The following is a 21813-nucleotide window of genomic DNA, read 5'->3' as shown; positions in this document are numbered from 1 at the left end:
AAAGCAGTGATTTGAGATGCTTAATTTCACCATTTTTTACAGAAGGTTAAAAAATAAGGAGGAAACATAAGCTGTATGTAAAGTTAGGTGTTTTTTATTTATTAAGAAAGATAATTAGGTTTGCATAGTTTATTACATTCAGCAGCTACTAGAGGAATAAAAAACAATATTTGATTGAATGACATAAAATATAGGCCTGGCCAAAATAAATATATATTCTACAATAATAAGTTGAGAGATATTAGAAATCTTTTTCCTGTAACACATTCTTGATAAATAATATATAGAGATGACTTTATAATGTAATTTACATTTTCTCTGAATATATTCTACACTGATAAAAAATAATGGCCAATCCAATATGTGGAAAGACCATGGAAAACTACCAATGTGGTAGTTATTAAACTAAGAAAAATAAAACAGTAAAATACCAGTAACTGATTTGTTGTGATGGTCTTTTCCTTCTCTGAAATGTATCTCTTTCTTGCTGATCATTTCACTCTACTGTTTAGATTTTCTTGGCTATCAAAAATATAAACACACAAAAATACGTATGGGAATGTATATATTAATTCTACAGAAATGAAAATCATGTGATAAATAAGTCTTACATTTAAATTCTTTTCTTTCTTGAACTATTTACTTTCTAAACAGGATTGGGAAGAGGAGGAGATAAGTAAAAATGTGTTGTAACATAAAGATGAATATATGGTAAGTAAAATTGGGTTACTAGCAATGAAAGTAAAAATATGAAAAGCACTTGCTTTAGCTTGCTCTCCCAATTATTATATTTAAAATGTTTACTGTAAGTATGGAACGTTTATGCTTGAAAATGTATGCACATTACATATACCTTCATATCTTTCCAATTAATATTCTAATTTGAGAGGACATGAAGAGAATGGGGATTAAAGAGAAATAGCCCATTTTCCAAAGGTCAAAGCGTTCCACTTGGATATTTATCTATTTTCCCTACAGAATTTTTATTTAAATAAGAGAACTATCACAACAAATTTGATTTTGGTGAGGTTCTATACAAAAAATTAGAGTATACATTCAAAAACACAAACTTCATTTAATTGACTGTATGTATAGTTTAAAGAAATTATATCAATTTGTGTAATACGCACATTTGCTATGGCTATCCTAAAAAATGAGGTAGCTCCCTATCACTCATATTATGTAAGATTTATTAAATAAAAACTAAATAGAAGATTTAAAAAGCCTTATCAAGGAAAAGGGAATCATCCAACTAAGTCATATTCTTGGACTGTCATTTCCTTAGGCAGCTAAAAAAAACCAGAAAACTGTAAGAATAGATGATTTTCAAATAGGACATAAGATCATAGGAGAGAATCAGCAACAAACATATATACACTGAGTTTTCTTTCCCAGCTTGGTGAAAAGCATTAGGACTCACCAGCAGCATCCTGCATTTGCCGTCGTGCCACTTTCAGACCAGCATACTCTGCTGCTGCTGCGACTGCCTGGGCAAAATCAGCATCAGTGAAAAAGGAGCCGTCCGAAGAACTAACACTGGAGCGTCCACTGGAAATGTTGTCCTCCTCTGAGGCTGAGCCCCAGCCGTTGATCATGGACCCTGTGACAGAGCTCTCCAGGTCCCCAACGCTGGAGGCAGGTGTCTGCTCAAGCCCACGTAACAAAAGCCTTCTGGTTTGCATCTTGGCTACTTCCATGTCAGCTTCATCTTCTTCCTCTTCTGGCGCATCGGTATCCATATCTGAGACCAGGGGTCCTGAAATGTAGCCATAGGTATGTGGAGGGGAAATCGGCCGTGGTGGTGGAGGAGGACTCACAGGCTGCCGTCTGTATGAAGATGAATAAATAGGTCTGGCTCAGATTGTTATTTAAGACATAAAAGGACAAATTACCCAAGAAATCCACAAGTATGCAGATTTGATCTTTACTTCTTTTGAGCTCATATGTTCAGAAAAACAACTGAATATCACAATATATTTAAGTTTGATTTTATATTGAGTTGCACTTCGCAACCAGAGGCTCCACCGGGTTACTCTCTGATTCAAGTTTAATAGAAATATAGTCAGTTATCTCTAAGCCTTCTTATGTTTTATCATTTGGATTATGTTTCATTAAAAAAGGAAAAGTAACACTTGTTTTGAAAACATACACATATGTATCTGTCCTAAAGCATTTCAAATATTATCCATAGTTTATCATTACTGAAGACAACTGACATTCATCCTGAAACACTTTGCTCCATAAACATGTTTCTTTCCCTTTTTCTCATCACCTCTCCTACTTTTTCAAGTAAATGAAGTCATTCATCTTCACTATAAAAAGTAAAATTTCATAAGATTTAAAAAAGCACACATTCAGCATATGACATAATTTCCTTTAGATTTTATTCTATTAAAAAAAAGCTATGGGAACCAAGAGTAATTCTTCTCTGATTTATTCGCTATGAGTTTCATTAAAGATCATTAACTATTTTTAACATTATTGCATTTATTGTTATTCTATCTTTTTAAAAAATATATTTAAAGGTATTTTTTCTTATGTCCTGGAATTAATTTAAGAACCCGAGTTGAGGACAAAAGGAAGTAGTCTCCCAAAATATAGGTAAACAGTTACCAATTAATTGGTTTCAACCAACTCTCTGCAGACATGAAGAATAACAACAGCTAGAAGCCATCCTTCCGCTAACACCACTAGTGCTATGATCCACAGTGAATAGATGACTGAGAAGGTATAGAGCATTTTGACTTTAGTAGAAAGCAAGATTTGTGGAAGGAAGTCATCCCCATGGGAGGAGAATGCTAAAAGAATAACTCTTGAATTAAAAGAGTGCCTTCAAAAAAGGAAGACATGGTTGGATTTCTAGTTGGAGGAGTCCTTGGTCAGTGACTTGCTCAACAGTCCTAATATTCTCTAAGCAAGGTTAAAGAGATGACATAATGGAGGACTTTCAGATGGAAAGGTCATTAAAACACCTCATCAAATTTTGCTCTCCTGAGAAGTAAAGAGGATAGATTCTACACAAGCTGCCAAACTGAGCACCAGTATTGGAGAGCAGCTGAGATTAGGGTCTAGGGTCATCTGGTGACCTCCACAGCTTGGGAGGCTAGGAGAGATACAGCATGAATGCCATGAACTGGTAGTTTACCTGAAGATATGGATAAATCAGTTAAGAACTGCAAACGCCTAGAGATGGTGCCCAGGATTGAGGCCTTCATCAGTGGGGTAAGTGAATGTCGGCACCTCTCCTTTAGCACCCTTATGATACTCATAGAGTAAGATGAGATAGGAATAGTCTTTAGAGCTAACCAAGCAGAAGACCGGATCCTCATCTAGTTTGCCCTTTTCTCATTCCATCTTCCCCGCCTTAGCCCTAGGAGAATGCACCTGGCAGAGGCAGGTGGAGGGAGATATTTAAAAGCAGAACACGATCACTTTCTCCATGCCACCATAGCCACAGAAAGGGGCATTTGGCAAAGGATGTCTGGGAATGCACAACTGAGGTTTTAAAATTAACAGAAATGACTGGGCATGGTGGCTCATGCCTGTAATCCCAGCACTTTGAGAGGCTGAGGTGGGTGGATCACCTGAGGTCAGGAGTTTGAGACCAGCCTGGCCAACACGGCAAAAACCTGTCTCTACTAAAAATACAAAAGTTAGCCGGGCGTGGTGGTGCACACCTGTAATCCCAGCTACTTGGGAGGCTGAGGCAGGAGAATCACTTGAACCCGAGAGGCAGAGGTTGCAGTGAGCCAAGATCACACCATTGCACTCCAGCCTGGGTGACAGAGTGAGACTCTGTCTCAAAAAAAAAAAAAAAAGAAAAAAGAAAAAAATATTAATTACATTACATTAAATTAACAGAACTAGATTTTAACAGCAAGCAAACAAAACAAAATCATACAGGATCTGGTCAAGATCTAAATAAAGTTAAAACCAGTAGGATCCGCTCCAAGATCTCTACTATAAAGAGGGAAAAATAACTTTGATATGGCATAGTTTTAGGGTGGCATGGGCGTTTTTTTAAGAAAAACACTTTCAAGCTAGGCTTGGTGGTGTGCACCTGTAATCCCAGCACTCTGGGAGGCCAAGGTGGGTGGCGTCAGAAGTTCAAGACCAGCCTGGCTAACATGGCAAAACCCCGTCTCTACTAAAAATACAAAAATTAGCCGGGTGTGGTGGCGGACACCTGTAACCTCAGCTACTCGGAAGGCTGATGCAGGAGAATTGTTCTAATTCGGGAGGCGCAGGTTGCAGTGAGCCAAGATCACACCACTGCACTCCATCCTGGGCGACAGAGTGAGACTCCGTCTCAAAAAAAAAAAAGAAGAAAAACGTTTTCTGCTTTTTATCCCAGTGAATTTGAACTTTGATAAATCTGTTCAATAGAAATAGAAAACATTAAAAATAAATGATTATTAAAAATATTGCAATTAACTCATTTAATGAGCACTTACTTTGTAGCTAAGCATATTTTATAAGATTTCCTCATTTAATTCAATAACTTTTTGAGTTACTTTTTAAATGATCATTTTACAGGGGAGAATATTGAAATTCAGAGGGATTAAGGGTCTTACCAAAGTTGCCACAGATCACATGTATCAAATGCAGCATTTAAAACCAAATTTTATTTCCAGGGGCATGACCTTCCACACACATATAAGTGTAAATATATTATATATATGTGTGTGTGTGTGTATACATATAAGCTAGGAGAGATATGTGCCATATACAGATGTATTAAAAAACCAAGAAATAAAAGCTAATATATTACATTGAAAAAGTATGCATATACACACATATGTGTAATTATATATTATTATGTGTATATATCTGTTATATATACACACAACATTCTTTAATATAATGCATTATTTTTCATTTCTGGGTGGTTTTTAAAGTGTCTGTGTGTGGCACTAGGAGAAATATGAAAAATGTGCCAAAGCTGAAGTTATTTAAGAGATTAAAATAGATAATTGTTTCAATATGGAGTGTTATACACATAGGAGGAAAACCATTGTTTAATTTGGAATGCAATAAAATACCACACTTAAAAGTTAATTTACAGTCTTTGTCAGCATACAAACCCAAAATACCACAAGAAACTTCTTCCTTCTTAAAGACATGTAAGACTTTTTAGCACAAAGGGGACTATTTTGACCATCAATAAAGAAAGATGCAGAATGGCCGACTTCACTATGAAAAGATGCCAGCATTGTTGTGTTTGGATAATTCACATTCTGTAGAGCAAATACATCTTCATGTAAAACAAGGGCTGGCTTTTAACTACAACCACCCCTTACAAATGTTGAAGAAAGACAGAAAAATTTATTCAAACCATCTGTAAATAAGGCAAGCCCAGGGAATGTGTGATAAACATGTACAGTTTGAAATATGTAATACATTCTATTGGAAAACAAAAAGCCATTTCAAGATGCTGCACTCAAGTGGGACTTGTCGCAAATGAACCTCAACCCTCTAGATTTCTCCCCGAGGGGTTTCAATGTCTTCTGAAATAACGTATATGACTGTGTATCGCAACACCCTAGTCTCCTGCAAGAATGATGCCTTCATAAACATGTTCAAGAGAAAAGCGGAATGATGTCATTAATTTATCAAAGTAGGTGTTTATACCATTCACCACATAGCATTTACCAGGCAAAAGACAAAGGAGAAAAATGCACACCTTTGAGATTTTGTTCTAACACCGGTGTAGCTTCAGTTTCTTGTAAAAGTAACTATTACCTCAATTTATTGGTATTAACAAAACAAGTAAATATTCATGTATTCCATATATGAACATAATTTTTACTTTTCTAGAGACTTTTACCATACTGCAATAAAGTTAAGTATATCAATCACTTTTTAAAACAATCTATTTGAATACGTTTAATTATATTATTTTCCAAGCTATTGTTTGAAAAAAAGAGAAGACAAATTCCTATTATGTTGATCACCTAGTTTACCCAGTTTTAGACAAAAATGGAATACCCTAGAAGTTCATTATAATGCCAAAGTTGAAATATTCATAATAATGCAGGTCTTTAATGTTTATATAATTAGACTTGCAGTGTTATAATGGTTTAAGTTCAGTAATTTTATTAATGTATCACACTATCTGCACCCCTTATCAATAAATATAAATGTAATCAATGTATTTATTCTTTAAACATTTACTGTGAGCCTACCATGGTAAAGACTGCTAGATTTATACCAAAAAGATCACAGGCAAACAGAGCTTAGGTAACATGCTTTATGCTTTATGACAGGTAAGGATTCAATTTTAAGGTAAACATAATGTAAGCTATATATCTGGCCATGGCAGACTGTATTCTGCAAAATGTCCATAGCAATATCTCCCATTCCAAATGTTATTCTGAAATGAGAACTTGCCACTCTCCCATCAAGAGAGGTAGATGAGTTCAACACTCTTGAATCTGGATGGACTCTGTGATTGCTTTAATACAATGTGGCAGAAGCAAGACTATGCACCAGTTCTAAATGTAGTTTTTAACTGGCCTGGCAACTTCCCCTTCCTGCCTTTTTGGATGCCAGCTGCCATGAAAGAGGTGCCATTAACCTGAGACCCCATGTTATGAGAAGTCCATACTATATGGTGAGACCTGGAGGATAAGACTCCATGTGGAAAGAGACAGAGGTCAAGGAGCAGTGAGACATCAGACACAGGAGTGAAGAAACTAACTTGGAAGTAGATCTTCCATCCCCAGCCAAGCAGCTAAAGCCATACGGATTGGAGATGAATTGTCCAGCTGAATCCTTTCAGAATTCCTGACTCATGGGATTGTGAATAAAATGATTAGATTACTTTAGGTCACTACATTTTGGAGTGGTTTGTTAGATAGCAATAGAAACAGGAACTCGGGCACTATGTTAGGAATTCAGCTAAATGAAATAGATATCCATGTCTAAAGGGACTTTAGTCTGGTGGAGGAGACAAATAACTAAATATGCAATGACAGAGGATATATAGAGTGTTGTGGGAACACATAAATATGGCTCCTATCCCAAAGTTGGGACATCAGGGAAAGATTTACTGAGGAGGATCTGCCATTTAATCTTGGATCCAAAGGATACATAGGTGTTAGCTCCAAAAGGAGAGGAGAAAATGGTGTTCCAGGAAGATGGGAGAGCATGTGCAAAGATATTCAGGTGAGTGAGAATTGTGCTTATTCCAGGAACTAGAAGAAACTTAGAGTGAAGACATCACAGACATTGTTCGGAGAGTGGCAATGGGTAAGGATGGTAGGGCACACAGGGGTCCGATCACAAAGGGTTTTGATTGCTACATTAAGGAACCTTGCTTTTATTTTAAGAAAAATGGGAAGCCAGTGAGAGATCTTAAGCAATGGAGAGACTTGATTAGTGTTTCAATTTAGGAAAATGCCTCTGCACAGTCTGCAGCAAGGAATTAGATTGAGGGAGGGGCAAGGCTGAAGCAACAAGACCACTTAGCAGAACATTACTGTAATGCAGGTGAGAGAAAATGGCTGTCGGAAATAGGAAAGTGCATTTATGGCTGGAGATATGTGTATCACTCAGAATGATATTTAGGCAATAAAAACCTACAGGAATAAGTAGTTGGATATATGGGTCTGAAGCTCCAGAAAGAGATTTGTAGATAAATAGCTATCTATATCTATGAGTGTACCATTAGGGAAATGGAAGAATGATAAGAATCAGAAATCGTCTACTGATGGGGCAGACATTAGAATAGATCAAGGGATCAAGAGGAGACTTCATTCAAATACTTAAGATGGAAATCACAACATTGTATATAGTACCAAAAAAGGTAGATGCAATTAAAATGACCAATATTAAGGAATTGGTTAAATAGAGTCACACACTTTACACAAGTGTCTAAATAAAAAGCTAACAACCTGAAACAACGCTGTTCAGTGAAAAGAGTAGTTTATAAAATAATATTGGCATATGATAAATCCAAGCAATGTGAGTATAAGTAGAGAAGAAAGATCGACAGGATCTTTACTGAGGTCTTCACATTTTCTGATTACATAGACCACTGGGACTTTTATATTTTCATTGTGTTTATATGTATTTTCAAAAATTTCTACAGTAAACATACAGAATATACATTAATCATAAAAAAGCACTTAAAGCACTTTTTTAAAATGGGCTTTCACTTACTTTTTATTAGTACCCAGTGTTATTTCCAGCAATGACCCTGGAAATAAAATCCATAATACCCTTACAGATTGAAAATCATACCTTTGAGAAAGGCTGAAAATAGTCAAATCGATTATAAGTGCAGATAGTTAATGTATTACCCAATTACATATACCTGCCTCAAGTTCTACAAGCATCCATTAGCCTAAAACAATAGACAGCAGGTCAACTCCAATTCTTCCATAGTATCTGATTCCATTCATCAGATACTTAACCGAAGAAAGCTCTGTGGAACTCAATGACATGAAAGAGATGAGTTCTGCCTTCAAAGAACTTTTAATTTAAATAGGAAAACAGAGATACAAACAGCAAATACTAATGCAACATGAAAACTGGTTAGTGTGGTAACAGGGATGGGAACAGACTCTTATGAACAGTAAAGAAGAGGGGTTGACTTTTGCCTGGCAAGCAGAGGATGTGTCCTTTGAACAAGGCTTTGAAAGATGAGGGGTGCTTACCAGGCAATCAGAAAAGAGCATGTAGAAGACCTGGATGTTGATGAGTTTCAGGCACATTTAGGAACTTTAAAACAGACTAATTAGAAAAGAGTGTATGTGATGAAATTGGGGGGAATGTAAATAAAGGGAAAAGGATTGTGAAAACTTTTAAAAACGGGGTTAAACACTAACTTGACTCTGAATCGGGGAACATTACCAGACTTCTTGTGTGCAAATAGAAATATTGTGAGAATGAACAGAAAAACAGAGAAGAAAAGTGGAATCGGTTTAAGGATAAGGTGGATTTCACGGTACAGGGATGGAGGGCCTGCCCTAGCAGCTGTAGGAATGGAAACTAAGGAGCAAAATCAAGGGCCATTTTGGATTGAAGTGACTTCATGAATAACCTCATTTGTAGAATGCTAGGAAAAAACTAAATAGGAGGATAACTAAGCTGATTTCAAAATGACAAAGGTATTGTTTATGATTTTTGCCTGTTCCCTCAGCCATTTCACTTTAAAACATTGGTCAAATAAATAATGGTTGAAAATTCTAAACAAGACAGCCATCAAAGCAAAAGAAAAGTTTAAAGAGTCAAGTCCAAAGACAAAGAATTTGGATTTAGACACATGGTGAAGTTCAACTGGAAATACTGTGGCATTCAGGAAAAGGGGCTAGGCTGGGTAAAGAAATTTGATAGCCAACAGAATATAAGAGTTGAACCAAGCAATGGGATGATAGCGTAAAGGCGAGGGCTGTAGGGCATTAATATTTTTGAATACTTACCCTGCTTCAGATGCTTTACACACATTATCCATTGATTCTCACAACAATGTATAAAATGGCCATCATGGCAGAAAGCATAAGTATGATACAAACTGAGAAGTCTTTACATTTGACCATTAGGAGGTTACTTTCAATGGACTGATCAAAGCAAAACGTTATAAGCCAGAACGCAGTGGGCTGAGGTGCGAATGCGAATCAGGAAGGCAGAAGCAGTTCAACAAAATGAAGCAGGGGGAGAGAGCATGGAGCCAGAAGGGACACCAAGGAAGAGGAAGGCGTGAAGGGAGTTGAGTTAACCATGAAGAGAAGGAGAACTGAATGAAGAGGAAGAAGCTGGACATTCCAGACAGATAAAGGAAAACCGATTTCTGTTATCAAGGAAGGTGGAAAGGAGGACATAAGGAATACAAAAGAAGAGCTAGCCAGAAAGAAAATATTGGGTACCCTGACAATACAGACAGGAATGGTGAGGAAAAAAGGTAAGACAGGGGAACAAAAAAAAGAATGCTTAGATATTTCAGAGCGAAATGGTCTCTTTTAGTCTGTCATTGGCTTCTAGTAAGAGTAGCACAGATGGTCTGTGACTTTAATATGGGAAAGAGGTGCCTTATTTCCTCTCAATTTCATAACATTCCATGGGTTAATAATATTACTTTAAAATGTCTGACAATCCAACTTCCTCACTGCCAGATAGAAGAAAGCTTAACTACTTTCTTGTTTTTACAGTGTATGTAATTTGAATCTCTTAACAATAGAAGAGTTAATAAACATTGCAAAATTCTGTTTTAATCTACAGAGTAAAATTCAAGCCAAAAAAATCACAGTTTGTTATTCATTCGAGAATATCAAAGGGACCTCTTCTGAGGCAAATAATATACTCAATTTCAAATGATATTAGGAATACAGAAAATAATATATACATATAATGTGTCAAGGGCAAAAAAACAGTATAAATAAAATCATCGACAATGAGAGATGAGCTAAAATGGTGCAGTAACAGCGTTTATGTGCTATAAATGACAAGTGAAGCCATTATATATAACAAAATATTGGTTAGGGATGCTCAATACATAGGTTTAAAAAAGTCTAAGCACACACAAGCACACACACACACACACATACTATATAATAATCTGACTAAAGTATTCAAAACTCATATCTAAATCAAAATAAAGGTATCTGAGGTCAACACAAAAAGAATATGACAAACTCATTCTTCTGTGACATTACAGTTATGAGGGAATACATTATTATGTAAACTTAATTTTAAAAGCCAGGAGAAAATCTATTTTCTGCTGACCAAAAGAAGTGACTTATTGATGCAAAAGGAAAACTAAAGTACAAAAACACCCACTGTCAATAACATGATACAGAGTTAGCAAACCATACACATGATGTCCATGTGGTTATGAATGTAATTTTTATAAGTGGGTGAGTATTAATACACATTATTTTATGGTTGCAAGTTCACTAGGATCAATTAATCTAATGCAATGGTCAACAATATGACTTGATATGTTAATTGCCTGGGTTTACTGTGGGATGATACTGCCAGAAAAGGCTTATGAGACAAGAAAATTACTTCGTGGGATAGCATTCGATAACTTCCACTGAGGAGTAGAAATTATCTGATTTCTCAGCAAAGAAGGCTAGTGAAGACGTACCTCCTGTCGGGCTGGTGCTGCATGTGGCCAGTCTCTTCTGGACAATCCTGTAACATGGGCTGGAGTTCTTCCTGTGGGGAGGGAGTCAGAGTGGCCGTGGACTGATGGCTATAGGACACGGCAGCTGGAGAAGAAGCTGCTCCCCGAACAGGGGGAGTGGGGCCTCGTTCATCTTCCTCCTCTTCTAATTCATCTTGTTGCAAATACATCCTTGCTGGTGGCACGGGACATGGCATTTCTTGGTCATAGCTAAAATAAATGATAAGGATGTGTAGACTTACTTCAGGTTATTCAAATAAACTATTTGGATAGTAATGAAATGTCACCTCTAAATTGTTTTTCAAATCTGAACGTTCTCAGTCACATTAAGGAGATATTGTTGAAAAAGGTTTTACCTTACAAGGTTTGTGAATTACTGCAGAAACTATTTTTCTCTAAGGGATTGTAATTTACATTAGCATATTATAGGGTCTTAGAAGTCATGCAATAAAAAAATTCACTTAACATGGCTTAATTTAGTACAGCCCAAATGTATTTGGTATATTTTGTCGCTCCAATATGTTCTCTAAAAGACTCAAAGATGGTTTCACAGAGGACCTGAAGATGAGCTGCTACATTTAGAGAAAAATTACTCTTTTTTTCTTTTTTTAAGATGGAGTTTCGCTCTTGTTGCCCAGGCTGGAGTGCAATGGTGCAATCTTGGCTCAATGCAACCTCCGCCTCCCAGGTTCAAGCAATTCTTTTGGCTCAACCTCCCGAGTAGCTGGGATTACAGGTGCTCATCACCACGCCCAGTTAATTTTTGTATTTTTAGTCAAGACGGGGTTTCACCATGTTGGTTAGGCTGGTCAAGAACTCCTGACTTCAAGTGATCCATCTGCCTCAGCCTCCCAAAGTGCTGGGATTACAGGCGTGAGCCATTGTGCCCAGCCAAGAAAAATTACTCTTAACAATCCTTTCAGAGAAAGATATACTGGAGGTCAACCTATTTAGTCCAATACAACCCATTTTTCTTTTCTCTGAAATTATAGTAGATCACTATTTCTTCAGTTGAACACAAAATGAAGTTGTTGGCTTGCATTTAGGCTGGTGAGTGAAAAACACAACACCATTCAACAATAAAATGCCCCTCTACTCCTCTGCTGGAGCTGGGTGGGAAGCACGATGGATCTGGGGAACATTCATGCCTTTCTCTTTTCTTTTATCCCAGGGCGTATGTTTATTGATTATAAGAGCAATGATGCACTACATTATATAAACTGTGGATCCGTTACCCATTTCTCTTGTTCATTCTCTACCATCCACCTTGTTTACCTGAACTCAGGAAAGCTGATGTTCAAATAATGTTTCTTTGCATCTTTCTTTACTTTCCTAATCTCACTATCTCCCTCTTTGCTTCTTTCTTATGTTTCCTTTTTTAACAAACAGCTGAGCAACTTGCCTACTTATCCAAACTAGAAATGTTTTAGTCATCTTTGACTTCTTTCTTCTCCCTCAAACTACTCCCCAATTCGTTTCTATTCTATCAATAAAAACTCTCTAGAATCTATTCTCTTATTTTTATTTCTTGTATGTGCTACTGCAACAATCTTTTAATTGGTCTCCCAGCCTCCAGTCACTCCATTGCTTCCAAAATTACACTAATATGCATCACATGCAGGCTATTCATGTGCTCTTCAAAATAAGAAATGGCTCTCTAATTGTTTAGAGAATAAAATATAAATGACTAAGCAAGACACTCGAGTATCTGCATAATCTGGCTTACATTTGCTGTCCCAGCTTTGTCTCATTCCCTACCATGTGTTTCATGTTAGTTTTCCAGGAGACCACATCTGTGTGGTCCCATGTCCATAAAACCCCTTCTTCTTAACTGAGAACCTTCTCATTTGTCCAGATCAAGAACAAATGTAGCCAATCACGAAACCTTCATTCTTCTCAGTTAGAATCAGTCTTTCTTCTTGGGGCACAGTTGCAGCTCCTATATTGCTTTTTTTTTTTTTTTAAACCTATATTCACTTATTTCATTTTAGTACTCTTATTTTTGTGAACAAAAGCAGCAAAGAATGTTGTTAAAATAGCTTGGGAAATGCATTCAGGCCAGTAGAATGGCTCTTGCTTGCCTGAAATCCCAGCACTTTGGGAGGCTGAGGCGGGACGATCGCTTGAGATCAGGAGTTCGAGAACAGCCTGGGCAACACAGTGAAATACCATCTCTACAAAAAAAAATAAAAATAAACTTAGCTGGGCGCTGTGGTACAAGCCTGTAGTCCCAGCTACTTGGGAGGCTGAGACGGGAGGATCACTCGAGCTCTGGGGTGAGTCCCTGTTTCTAAAAACCAAACCAACCAAACCAAACCAAACCAAATAAAACATACAGTTTTGTTTTCATTACTTGCAGATTCCATATCCGCAAATTCACTGACTCGGTGTAATTTATTTGTAAACCCCCAAATTGGTATCTGTGGCATTTTCATGGTCATATTCCCACAGACTCACAAAGAGGCCAAAAATTTGAGCGCCTGATGTGCATGTTCCCAGCTGAGGTAAAAGAAGGATACACTTTGCTTTCTTGTGTCAGTTCTCACACGGTAAACAAGCATCCTTTTCATGGTTCATTTAGTGCCATGTTTGTCGAAATGTTTTAAGCTTTATATCAGTGATTTCCCTGCTTAAAATGGCCCTCAAAAGAAGTGCTGAAGGGCTCTTTAGTGTTTCTAAGCCCTAGAAGGCTGTGATGTGCCTTAAAAAAAATATATCTATAAAATAAGCTTTGCCGAGGAATGACTTATTGGGTTCCATGTTAATAAATGAACAATATACATTAAATAAGCCTCTTTAAAAACACAAACATAAAACAAGGTTATGTATTGGTCAGTTGACAAATATGTTGTGGCTAGAGGTTAGAAGGAACCTAGTCCTGTATTTCTCCTAGGACCAATGGTTCAACATTTGCTAACTCACTGTTCACAAGAATTTTAAAACACATAAATATTGTGGATAATGAGATTTCCCTGTCAATATTTTTATATAAGAATTTTACTTAAAAATGCATTTTATAAAAAGATTATTAGAAAACTGAAGCACAGAGGCTTTGTTTCTGGGCATAGTAACACACTTCTCTGTGTGTGGAGAATGAAGGAATGATGTCTCTACAGCAGTCACAGAAAAAACTGTATTTTCAGGTATATTTTATGATTTGTTCGTTAATTCTCCACCTTAAAGGAGTTTTCCCCCTTTGGTTATGTTAAAGAAGCAGCTGTTTTGTTTCATTTGGCGGTGCCATGTCCAGTTCTACAGATTCTGGAGTGAGAAAGAGGCACACTAGCTTCCTAATTGCTATCATGTGGATTATTATACTTGTTAAGTCTTTGGGAGAAACAATCCAGTAAAGTTTACATTTCTACAGAGTTCTCAGCATAAGGTGATAATATCTAAGAACAAATAGGCTTCAGGATCCCATTGTTGTGGTATAAATTCACACGATTATCTTTCAAAAATTTCAAGACCTGTCACAGAAGTTCTAATATTCAAAAATCACAAAATTACATATCCATATGTTAAATTATGTATACACATGAAGGATGTACATGAGCTAATATGTATCATTTTTCTATTCCATTCTAAGTTCCAAAAGAATCTTTCAAAGCACAAATTCCTTTTTTGGAAGGAGCAAGGAGAATTTTTACTTCCTGCTGACCAGCACTGTTTTACTTAAAGGCAACTGTTTGTGGACCTTAGGAATCAGTCTTCTCTTGACCACCTAGTTTAATAATTGCTGAAAATGGGCTGAAACAATCATATTACACTGTTTACATCTGTTTGGACGCTCCTCTTACCTTTCATCTACAGAAATGTTGTACTCTTCGCTATTGCTGTGTGGAGGAGGATGTGCTGGGGGAGGAGGCAGCAGGTCTGCCCAGTTCATGCCACCCTGTTTTGGTACCTTGGGTGTTCTTGCCCCTTTCTTGTGCCCCTGACTCCCTAGAAAGGAAATAAAATACAAGCCATTGATCTCTGGCCTTGAAACTTTTTCCATTAGTCACAAGTTAATTATTTTTTGTAAATATGATTTGATGATCATTTATATATACAGAGATAAACACGCTTTTTCATTAATTTTAAACAGAACTTTGTACAAGAGAACATGCAAGGTACTGCCATGAATAACTGCAAAATAAATAGCAAAAAAGCAATAAAACCATGAATGAATGTTTCAAGTCATATCATTAATAGTGATCTTCCTGTAGCAATTAATTACATTATGGATTATCATCTCAAACAAATGAGCTGTAGACATATTTTCTGGAGCGCTTTTCTATTATTTAATTGCTGGAACCTAAAATACAATATGATACAGATACGATCTATTAGAGTTCCACTGTTGCATTAAATCACTGAATATATATAATTTGTACTTGTCCATTGAAATGTTTTAGGCACAATGAAATTACTAGTTCCCTTCAGAAAGGCAAGTACAGATGAAATAATAGCTGGAATAACTGATAGAACTAATGACAAAAGCAGCAGAAAAAATGATTTTTAAAAGGGACAGAAGTGTTTTCAGCCACTGTTTCTATACAATGATGGCTTATGGTAAAATGATGTTGCTTGAACATTCTTACTAGTTTGATATAGCCCAATTATTCAAGTGTTCCAGTGTTCTCATTTTAGATTTGGCATATTTTTTAAACACAGGAGGCTATATATTTGAGAGTATCTATTTTAACAAAAACTTTAGGTCAACAAATATTTTGGGACAAAATATCCCCCTTTCCAATATGTTATATTTTCGATTCATATGTGAATTATAGATGATGAGTCTATAATTATTTTTCTCATAAGGTCCCTTTATATCAGTGCATTATCTTGGCCTTAGTTTTTTAACCCTATCCAATCCTTCTCCAAGTCATGTAATATATGAATCCGGTCTGATCATATTCAATGAGCCTTGATTTTTTTTGTCACTTGGGAATTTTCAGTCAAATGGCAGTGTTTGTTAAGCCAGATGTTCTTGTACTGGTATGTTACCGCACTAAGTGTGGGCTAGGGACAGGCTGTTATTAATAAACTACGATTATCAGTCCTATGTGTATGTGTCTCTATTCTCTCGTCCACCACTCAGGTGTCCAGCATTGGGATAACTGTGCATGTGTTGTAGACTAGACATTAACCTGTGCCTTCCTCTGAATTTCCTGATATACATCTACTGTAGCAACTCCATCAGTCTGGAGAGGCCTGACACAGATCTCTCCTATACCCTATTTACTTGCTTTGTTCTCTTCCCTAATTACCATCACACATCTTTACATCTTTTTACCATATATTCACAGAATATCAAATGATATATAGCAGTAGAACATCCAGATCTAGGTATCTAAGCTGAGGGATACTGAAGGTCAATTAAATATTAATAACCTAGAATCATTGTTTATTTTCCCATTAAGATATGGTTTTCTCTATGTGACTAAAAATTCAAAGATGAAATGGCATAAGATAATCAAATATTAAAATATTTCATATGATTTTCTTAAAAGTAGATCCTTGAAATATTTCTCTTAATTCAGGATTGACTTAGTTTCAAAAAAGAAGTCATTTAATAAGATGTTAATTGTTAAAACAAACAAATAACATATAATAGAATCAGAGTAAATCTAAAAGGTAAAGGGCCATTTCTAAGCTCCCTTAATTCCAGCAGAAACACAGGCTAGACAATGCCAGACCAGCGTGTTAGTTAAGGGAAAACTGTAAAATGCAAATGCCATATTCATTACAGAAGAAGGGTGGAGACTCTTGGCTCAAAGCCCCTAAGAACAACTTTAATCCAGTTGCTGGGAAGTGGCATTTCTACCCTCTCCTGGAGAAATATTGCTAGAGTCAAGATCAGTTGGTTTTGTTCTCATTGTGGTGTGACGTGCCACATGTTAGTTCTAATAACGAACTGCCTTTAATTAGAAAAACAGGGCTTAACTACCCAGCAAGCTCCCATCTGCAGCCCCTATCAGGAAAACAGCTGGCAAACAGCTGCAACAGCACGAAGAGCACAGGGAAGAGGCCTCAACGTGGCTTTGGGAGGCACTTACAGACTGAGGTTGGGAGGTTGCTTTACGAGGCTTCAGAGCAAGAACTGAGGGATCGTAGAGAGACGATAAACTGAGAGAGGTTCCTATTGTACCTGAATCTCATGTTATTGTCTCTTCCACGTTTGATTCTGCTCAAGTGTCCTCAAACATTATGTGCTTTTATAGGCTCGTTTCAAATGGCAACATATTTAGCAGGTTAACTCTGTGCAACATTTTTAGTTATATTTTGGCCAAGGGGGAAAAAGAAGTTTCAACTGCCTTTAAAGATTAGGCAGACATGTTTCTTCTGGCTTTGCTAAAGCTCATTAACAAGAAAGAAAATAGGACACTCAGTCTTTGTTGCCAAATAGAACATAAAATGATTTAGTGAGTGGAAAGTCCCTCAAATTGCAGAGACAAGACACATGCCTGAGACTCAAATTACATACAGTGATTTAGACATGTCACCTACATACGTCAGTCCATTAGCACCCAATTTGTAATCTTGGAAAGTACCAGCTTTTTAAAGGAGAAGTTCTTTAGTCCACCTTACTTACCAGATGTACTACTGCCCCGGTCTGAGCTGTTGTAGGATCCTCCTGTATTCTGGTCGTATGACTGGTTGTATGGGATAGTTGGAGGAACTGTGTCATTTGCTCGATAATCTACACATATCAGATGAAAAAATAATAAACATTTATTTTCTCCTCGTGAGCGATTTCACATCTCTGCTTTCTCTACATTTCTGAGTAACTAAAGAAACAAATTGGACTATTTATTTGCCTTTTTTCTCTTTTATTGTTGTATTCAGATTGTCAGGATATAAAAAGGCTTATACTCCAAATATATATAAACTATAAATAACTTTAATAATGTAATACCAATATGATTTTAATAAGAAATCACAAAAATGTCTGCAAATCATAAAAAATAAATCACATTACATAAAAATAAAACTGAAACTTGTCAGCAAGGTTGTACCTAATAAAAAATATATCTATGATTTAAAAAAAACACCAAATATCTTAATTTGCCCCAGAAATGCTTCTGCTTACTTAGGCAAAGGTGAAAATCCAAATGATAAGCTTGCCCCTGGAATGTAGTCAGTAATAATCTGTCATCTAGTTGCATTCCAGGTTCTTTATTATAGTCTGACACACCAAATCTGCTTACAAGCAGTATAAACAATAAATCAGAGTTCTGAAATATTTGTACGGAGGCTCTCAGGGCTTTCCGAAGTCCACAGTAAAACAATACACTATGAAGGAATAATGTGACAATAGTTTGAATCACCACTGCAAACTCCATGATTACAGAAACTGTCCTATTCATCTTTGTCAGTCTTTGTTATGAACTTAGGCAGGAGTCTCGATCCATATTTATTAAATTGGGTTATTATACCAATCAAGTACTTTCTTAAACTTGAGAAAAGGCTAGCTGACTTCATTCTCGAGTTAAAACATAATATTAACTTAAATGAAATTTTTAAGTTATATTTTTGTCAACTTCAACTGCGATAAATCGCATTTTCGAAGAAAATGGTCCCAACCCAAACCTAAAGAAAATGTCTATGTCTCCAATTATCTCCAGTGTATTCTTTACCTGGAATAGGTGAGGATGCATTGCCCCCATCTATTCACATTAGAGCAATCCTGGTTTTCCTAGAGGTATAACTTTGCAAATCATGATTTTATAGCAGTAGCCTAAAGGACTACAAAGAAACCAAACACCTATCTTTTCCAACTCATACACTTTACAATACAGAAACATTTCCTTCAGGCCACAGAATACCATTCTGCAGCTTCAAGTTAATACTAAACTCAATTTATTTTAGGTTCTATACGGACAGACTTCAATCAGGTCAACCAAGGAAATTTAGGTTCTAAAATTATACATTGTAGCAGTCTTAATCACCACACGAGGTGGGAGACATACAACAAATTGAACCACTTCTCCAGTTCAAGTTTAATTTAATTATTTTATTTCAGGTTGATATAAAAATGCCATTGGTTTATACGGCCACATAGAAGCAATTATCTTCCATCCTCTAGTGGAAAGAATGGGATAGTCTATTTATTGAAAATGTGAGGTATTGTGACAGTTGTACATCTGCCTCATGAATAAAAGATTGTCCGTTCCAATCCCTCACCTGCTATTAAATTTAAATTAATCTCAAAGCCATTTGAAAATACTTATATATTATTATAAAATAAATTTTCCAAGGTTATTGTTGTGCTAATTAACTCTTTGACACTGGAAATTTTGAAACCAAAGAAATAAGAAAATCTCAGCGACAGAAGAAAAGATTTTACTTGCTAGTCGCAGACAAGTTTCAACATCTAGTCGAGGTGCTGAGAGCATCATACAGAAACAGATGGGAATACGCGCAAGCCTCTTCACCTTTGTTCAGCTTGTTTTGCTCCATGATGTTGTACTGAACTGGTGCCACTTCTTGTTTCTGCTGTCCCAGCGGTTTCCAGTGCTTCTCGCCAGAGTCCCCGCTGCCATTGTTCATGTTGTTGCTGAGGTTTGACTGGATGAGCTGAGTGGTGGCATAAGGAGTAGGCTGCCCTGATGGATTGACAAAACGCCCATCCTTCAGATTTGGGCTATTGAAGGTTTTCATCTCATTGATTTTGTTACTAAGGTCCACATCACCATAAACAGTTGACTCAGGGAGCATCAGATTTGTTTGTTTGTTATCCAGTTGGTTGTTATAATTTGCTATACAATCAGCTATGTGCAATGGAGAGGAAAAGGAAAAAATCATTCTGCATGGTTATTCCTTTTAAATTTCTTTCTACGTAGCTTTGTGAGTCATCAGAAAATCGTTATGTAAAGTACAAGGGGGCTTAAATAAAATCAATAAAAACGGCCAAATATCCACATGTGCTTTCTAAACAGAATTTGTAGAGACTAAATAAATTTGAATTTCTGATAGTGCTGAAGTAAACAATTCATCCAATTTAAAATAATTTTCATTTAATAACCTCATTAATAGGAATTCCACTAAAATAATATATACATGTATATCTTTATGTGTCAACTTTTTATTTTCTAGTCTTTGGTTACTGAATTAGTTGAAGCTACTGGTTAGCTGCTGAAGCAACAGACAAAGCACATAAAGGAAAAATCCAAAGGAAAAAACTACTCATAGATCAAAGAACTTGAGATTTTGGTATTTTATAAAATACCTACATTTAAAAGATATGGGAAAAGGGGTAAAATGATAGTAAATAGTACTAAGGAGAATTCTATTCGTTCTTGTTGTAGTCATGTTGGATAATCATTATTCGGAAAACACGCTATATGATCATTTTCTCATGGTTTCATAATGACAACCAAAGAAATATAAAATGACAACAATAATAATAACAAAAGGAATCATAGTAACCTGGGTCATTGAATCAAATAAAGCCTGAAATAATACTTAAATATCTAATATCTCATTTCCACTCCAGTTTTCTCTCTATTGAAATATTTGGACACTAAATAACTGAATATACATATATAATATGTACATTCATATTTTATATATATATATATGGCCTGCAGTTGAAAATATTAAAATGGTAGGAAGAACTGAAATCATATTTTTAAATTAGAATAGTTTTTAAATAGAAAAGTTAGTTAAATTACAATGGTAAAAATATCATTATTTTAGTCACGTTGTCCAAAAGTGGTACCAACATTAACAAGTCACCTGTAGCATTGGTTTTTAACTGGATATGTTTAAAAATTATAAATTAACATGGTTGTTACTAAAGATGTAAATGTGAATATAATCTTAAAAAAAAAGTGTAATTTCTCAATCCTACTGAATTCAACTATTCTGCATTTCAACCATGAACCATCAGGGAACAGAAATGTTTGTTTCATCTGGCCTTTACGATTCTTATTTCTAATTTCTAGTTTTGTTTAACAGTGGTTAAGAAATACCATACAGATCATGTGGTTTTTGCATTCTCATTTTGTTTTGCCAATCTGTCTATATGTGTGTTATCCAACAGAACTTCGGAGATATAGGACATGGTCTGCTTCGCTTTGTCCGATACAGCAGCCACTAGTCACATGTGGCTACTGAGCACTAGAAATGTAGCTAGTGCAAAAGAGGCCCTGAGTTTTAAACTATATTTTATTTAATTCAATGTAAATAGCCATCTGTTGCCAATGGCTACCATATTGGACAACACAGCTCTACCCATTAAATGGGTATCGCCATTTTTTCTCTCCTATAGGTCTCAACCCAGTTTTTCTTGTACTTATGATTACATGAGTATCTATCTGTCTAGACATTCAGAATATGGGCCTCTAGAGGACAGAGATTGGTCACATGGATATGTCACATCCATGTCCAGCGGACACTCGGGATTCGCTTGAAGGGCAGACATGCAGACTGCTCTACGATTTGTTCTTTATAGTGCATAGCATCTTTACTTAAATCCAACTTCTCTCTCACCTTTCCTTAATTCCACAGGTTATTTTACTTCTACCAACTTCTCTCTCACCTTTCCTTAATTCCACAGGTTATTTTACTTCTATCACCATAGAGATTCCGTACAATAATTTTAATATTTCCTATATTGGGAATATTGGGGGTTTTTTGGGGGGGAGGGGTTGTTTGGTAAGAAATCTTTGGTAATTTTTATTCCTTTAAATCTTGCA

General features: G+C 36.1%; 1 protein-coding gene across 1 annotated transcript in view; it reads right to left on the bottom strand.

Moving 5' to 3' along the window:
- Nucleotides 1-21813, bottom strand: part of ROBO1 (roundabout guidance receptor 1) — a 1000765-nt gene that overhangs the window by 25163 nt on the left and 953789 nt on the right. Inside the window, exons 23-27 of the mRNA XM_063661467.1 lie at nt 19549-19884; nt 17706-17813; nt 14926-15070; nt 11090-11338; nt 1421-1827 (exon numbers count right to left, since the gene is read on the bottom strand). Coding sequence (XP_063517537.1) covers nt 1421-1827; nt 11090-11338; nt 14926-15070; nt 17706-17813; nt 19549-19884 — 1245 coding nt within the window. The remainder of the gene's footprint in view (nt 1-1420; nt 1828-11089; nt 11339-14925; nt 15071-17705; nt 17814-19548; nt 19885-21813) is intronic.

Source organism: Pongo pygmaeus, chromosome 2 (genome assembly GCF_028885625.2).
Source record: "Pongo pygmaeus isolate AG05252 chromosome 2, NHGRI_mPonPyg2-v2.0_pri, whole genome shotgun sequence".
NCBI classification, from domain to species: domain Eukaryota; kingdom Metazoa; phylum Chordata; class Mammalia; order Primates; family Hominidae; genus Pongo; species Pongo pygmaeus.
This window is presented reverse-complemented; position numbering and strand designations above follow the sequence as displayed.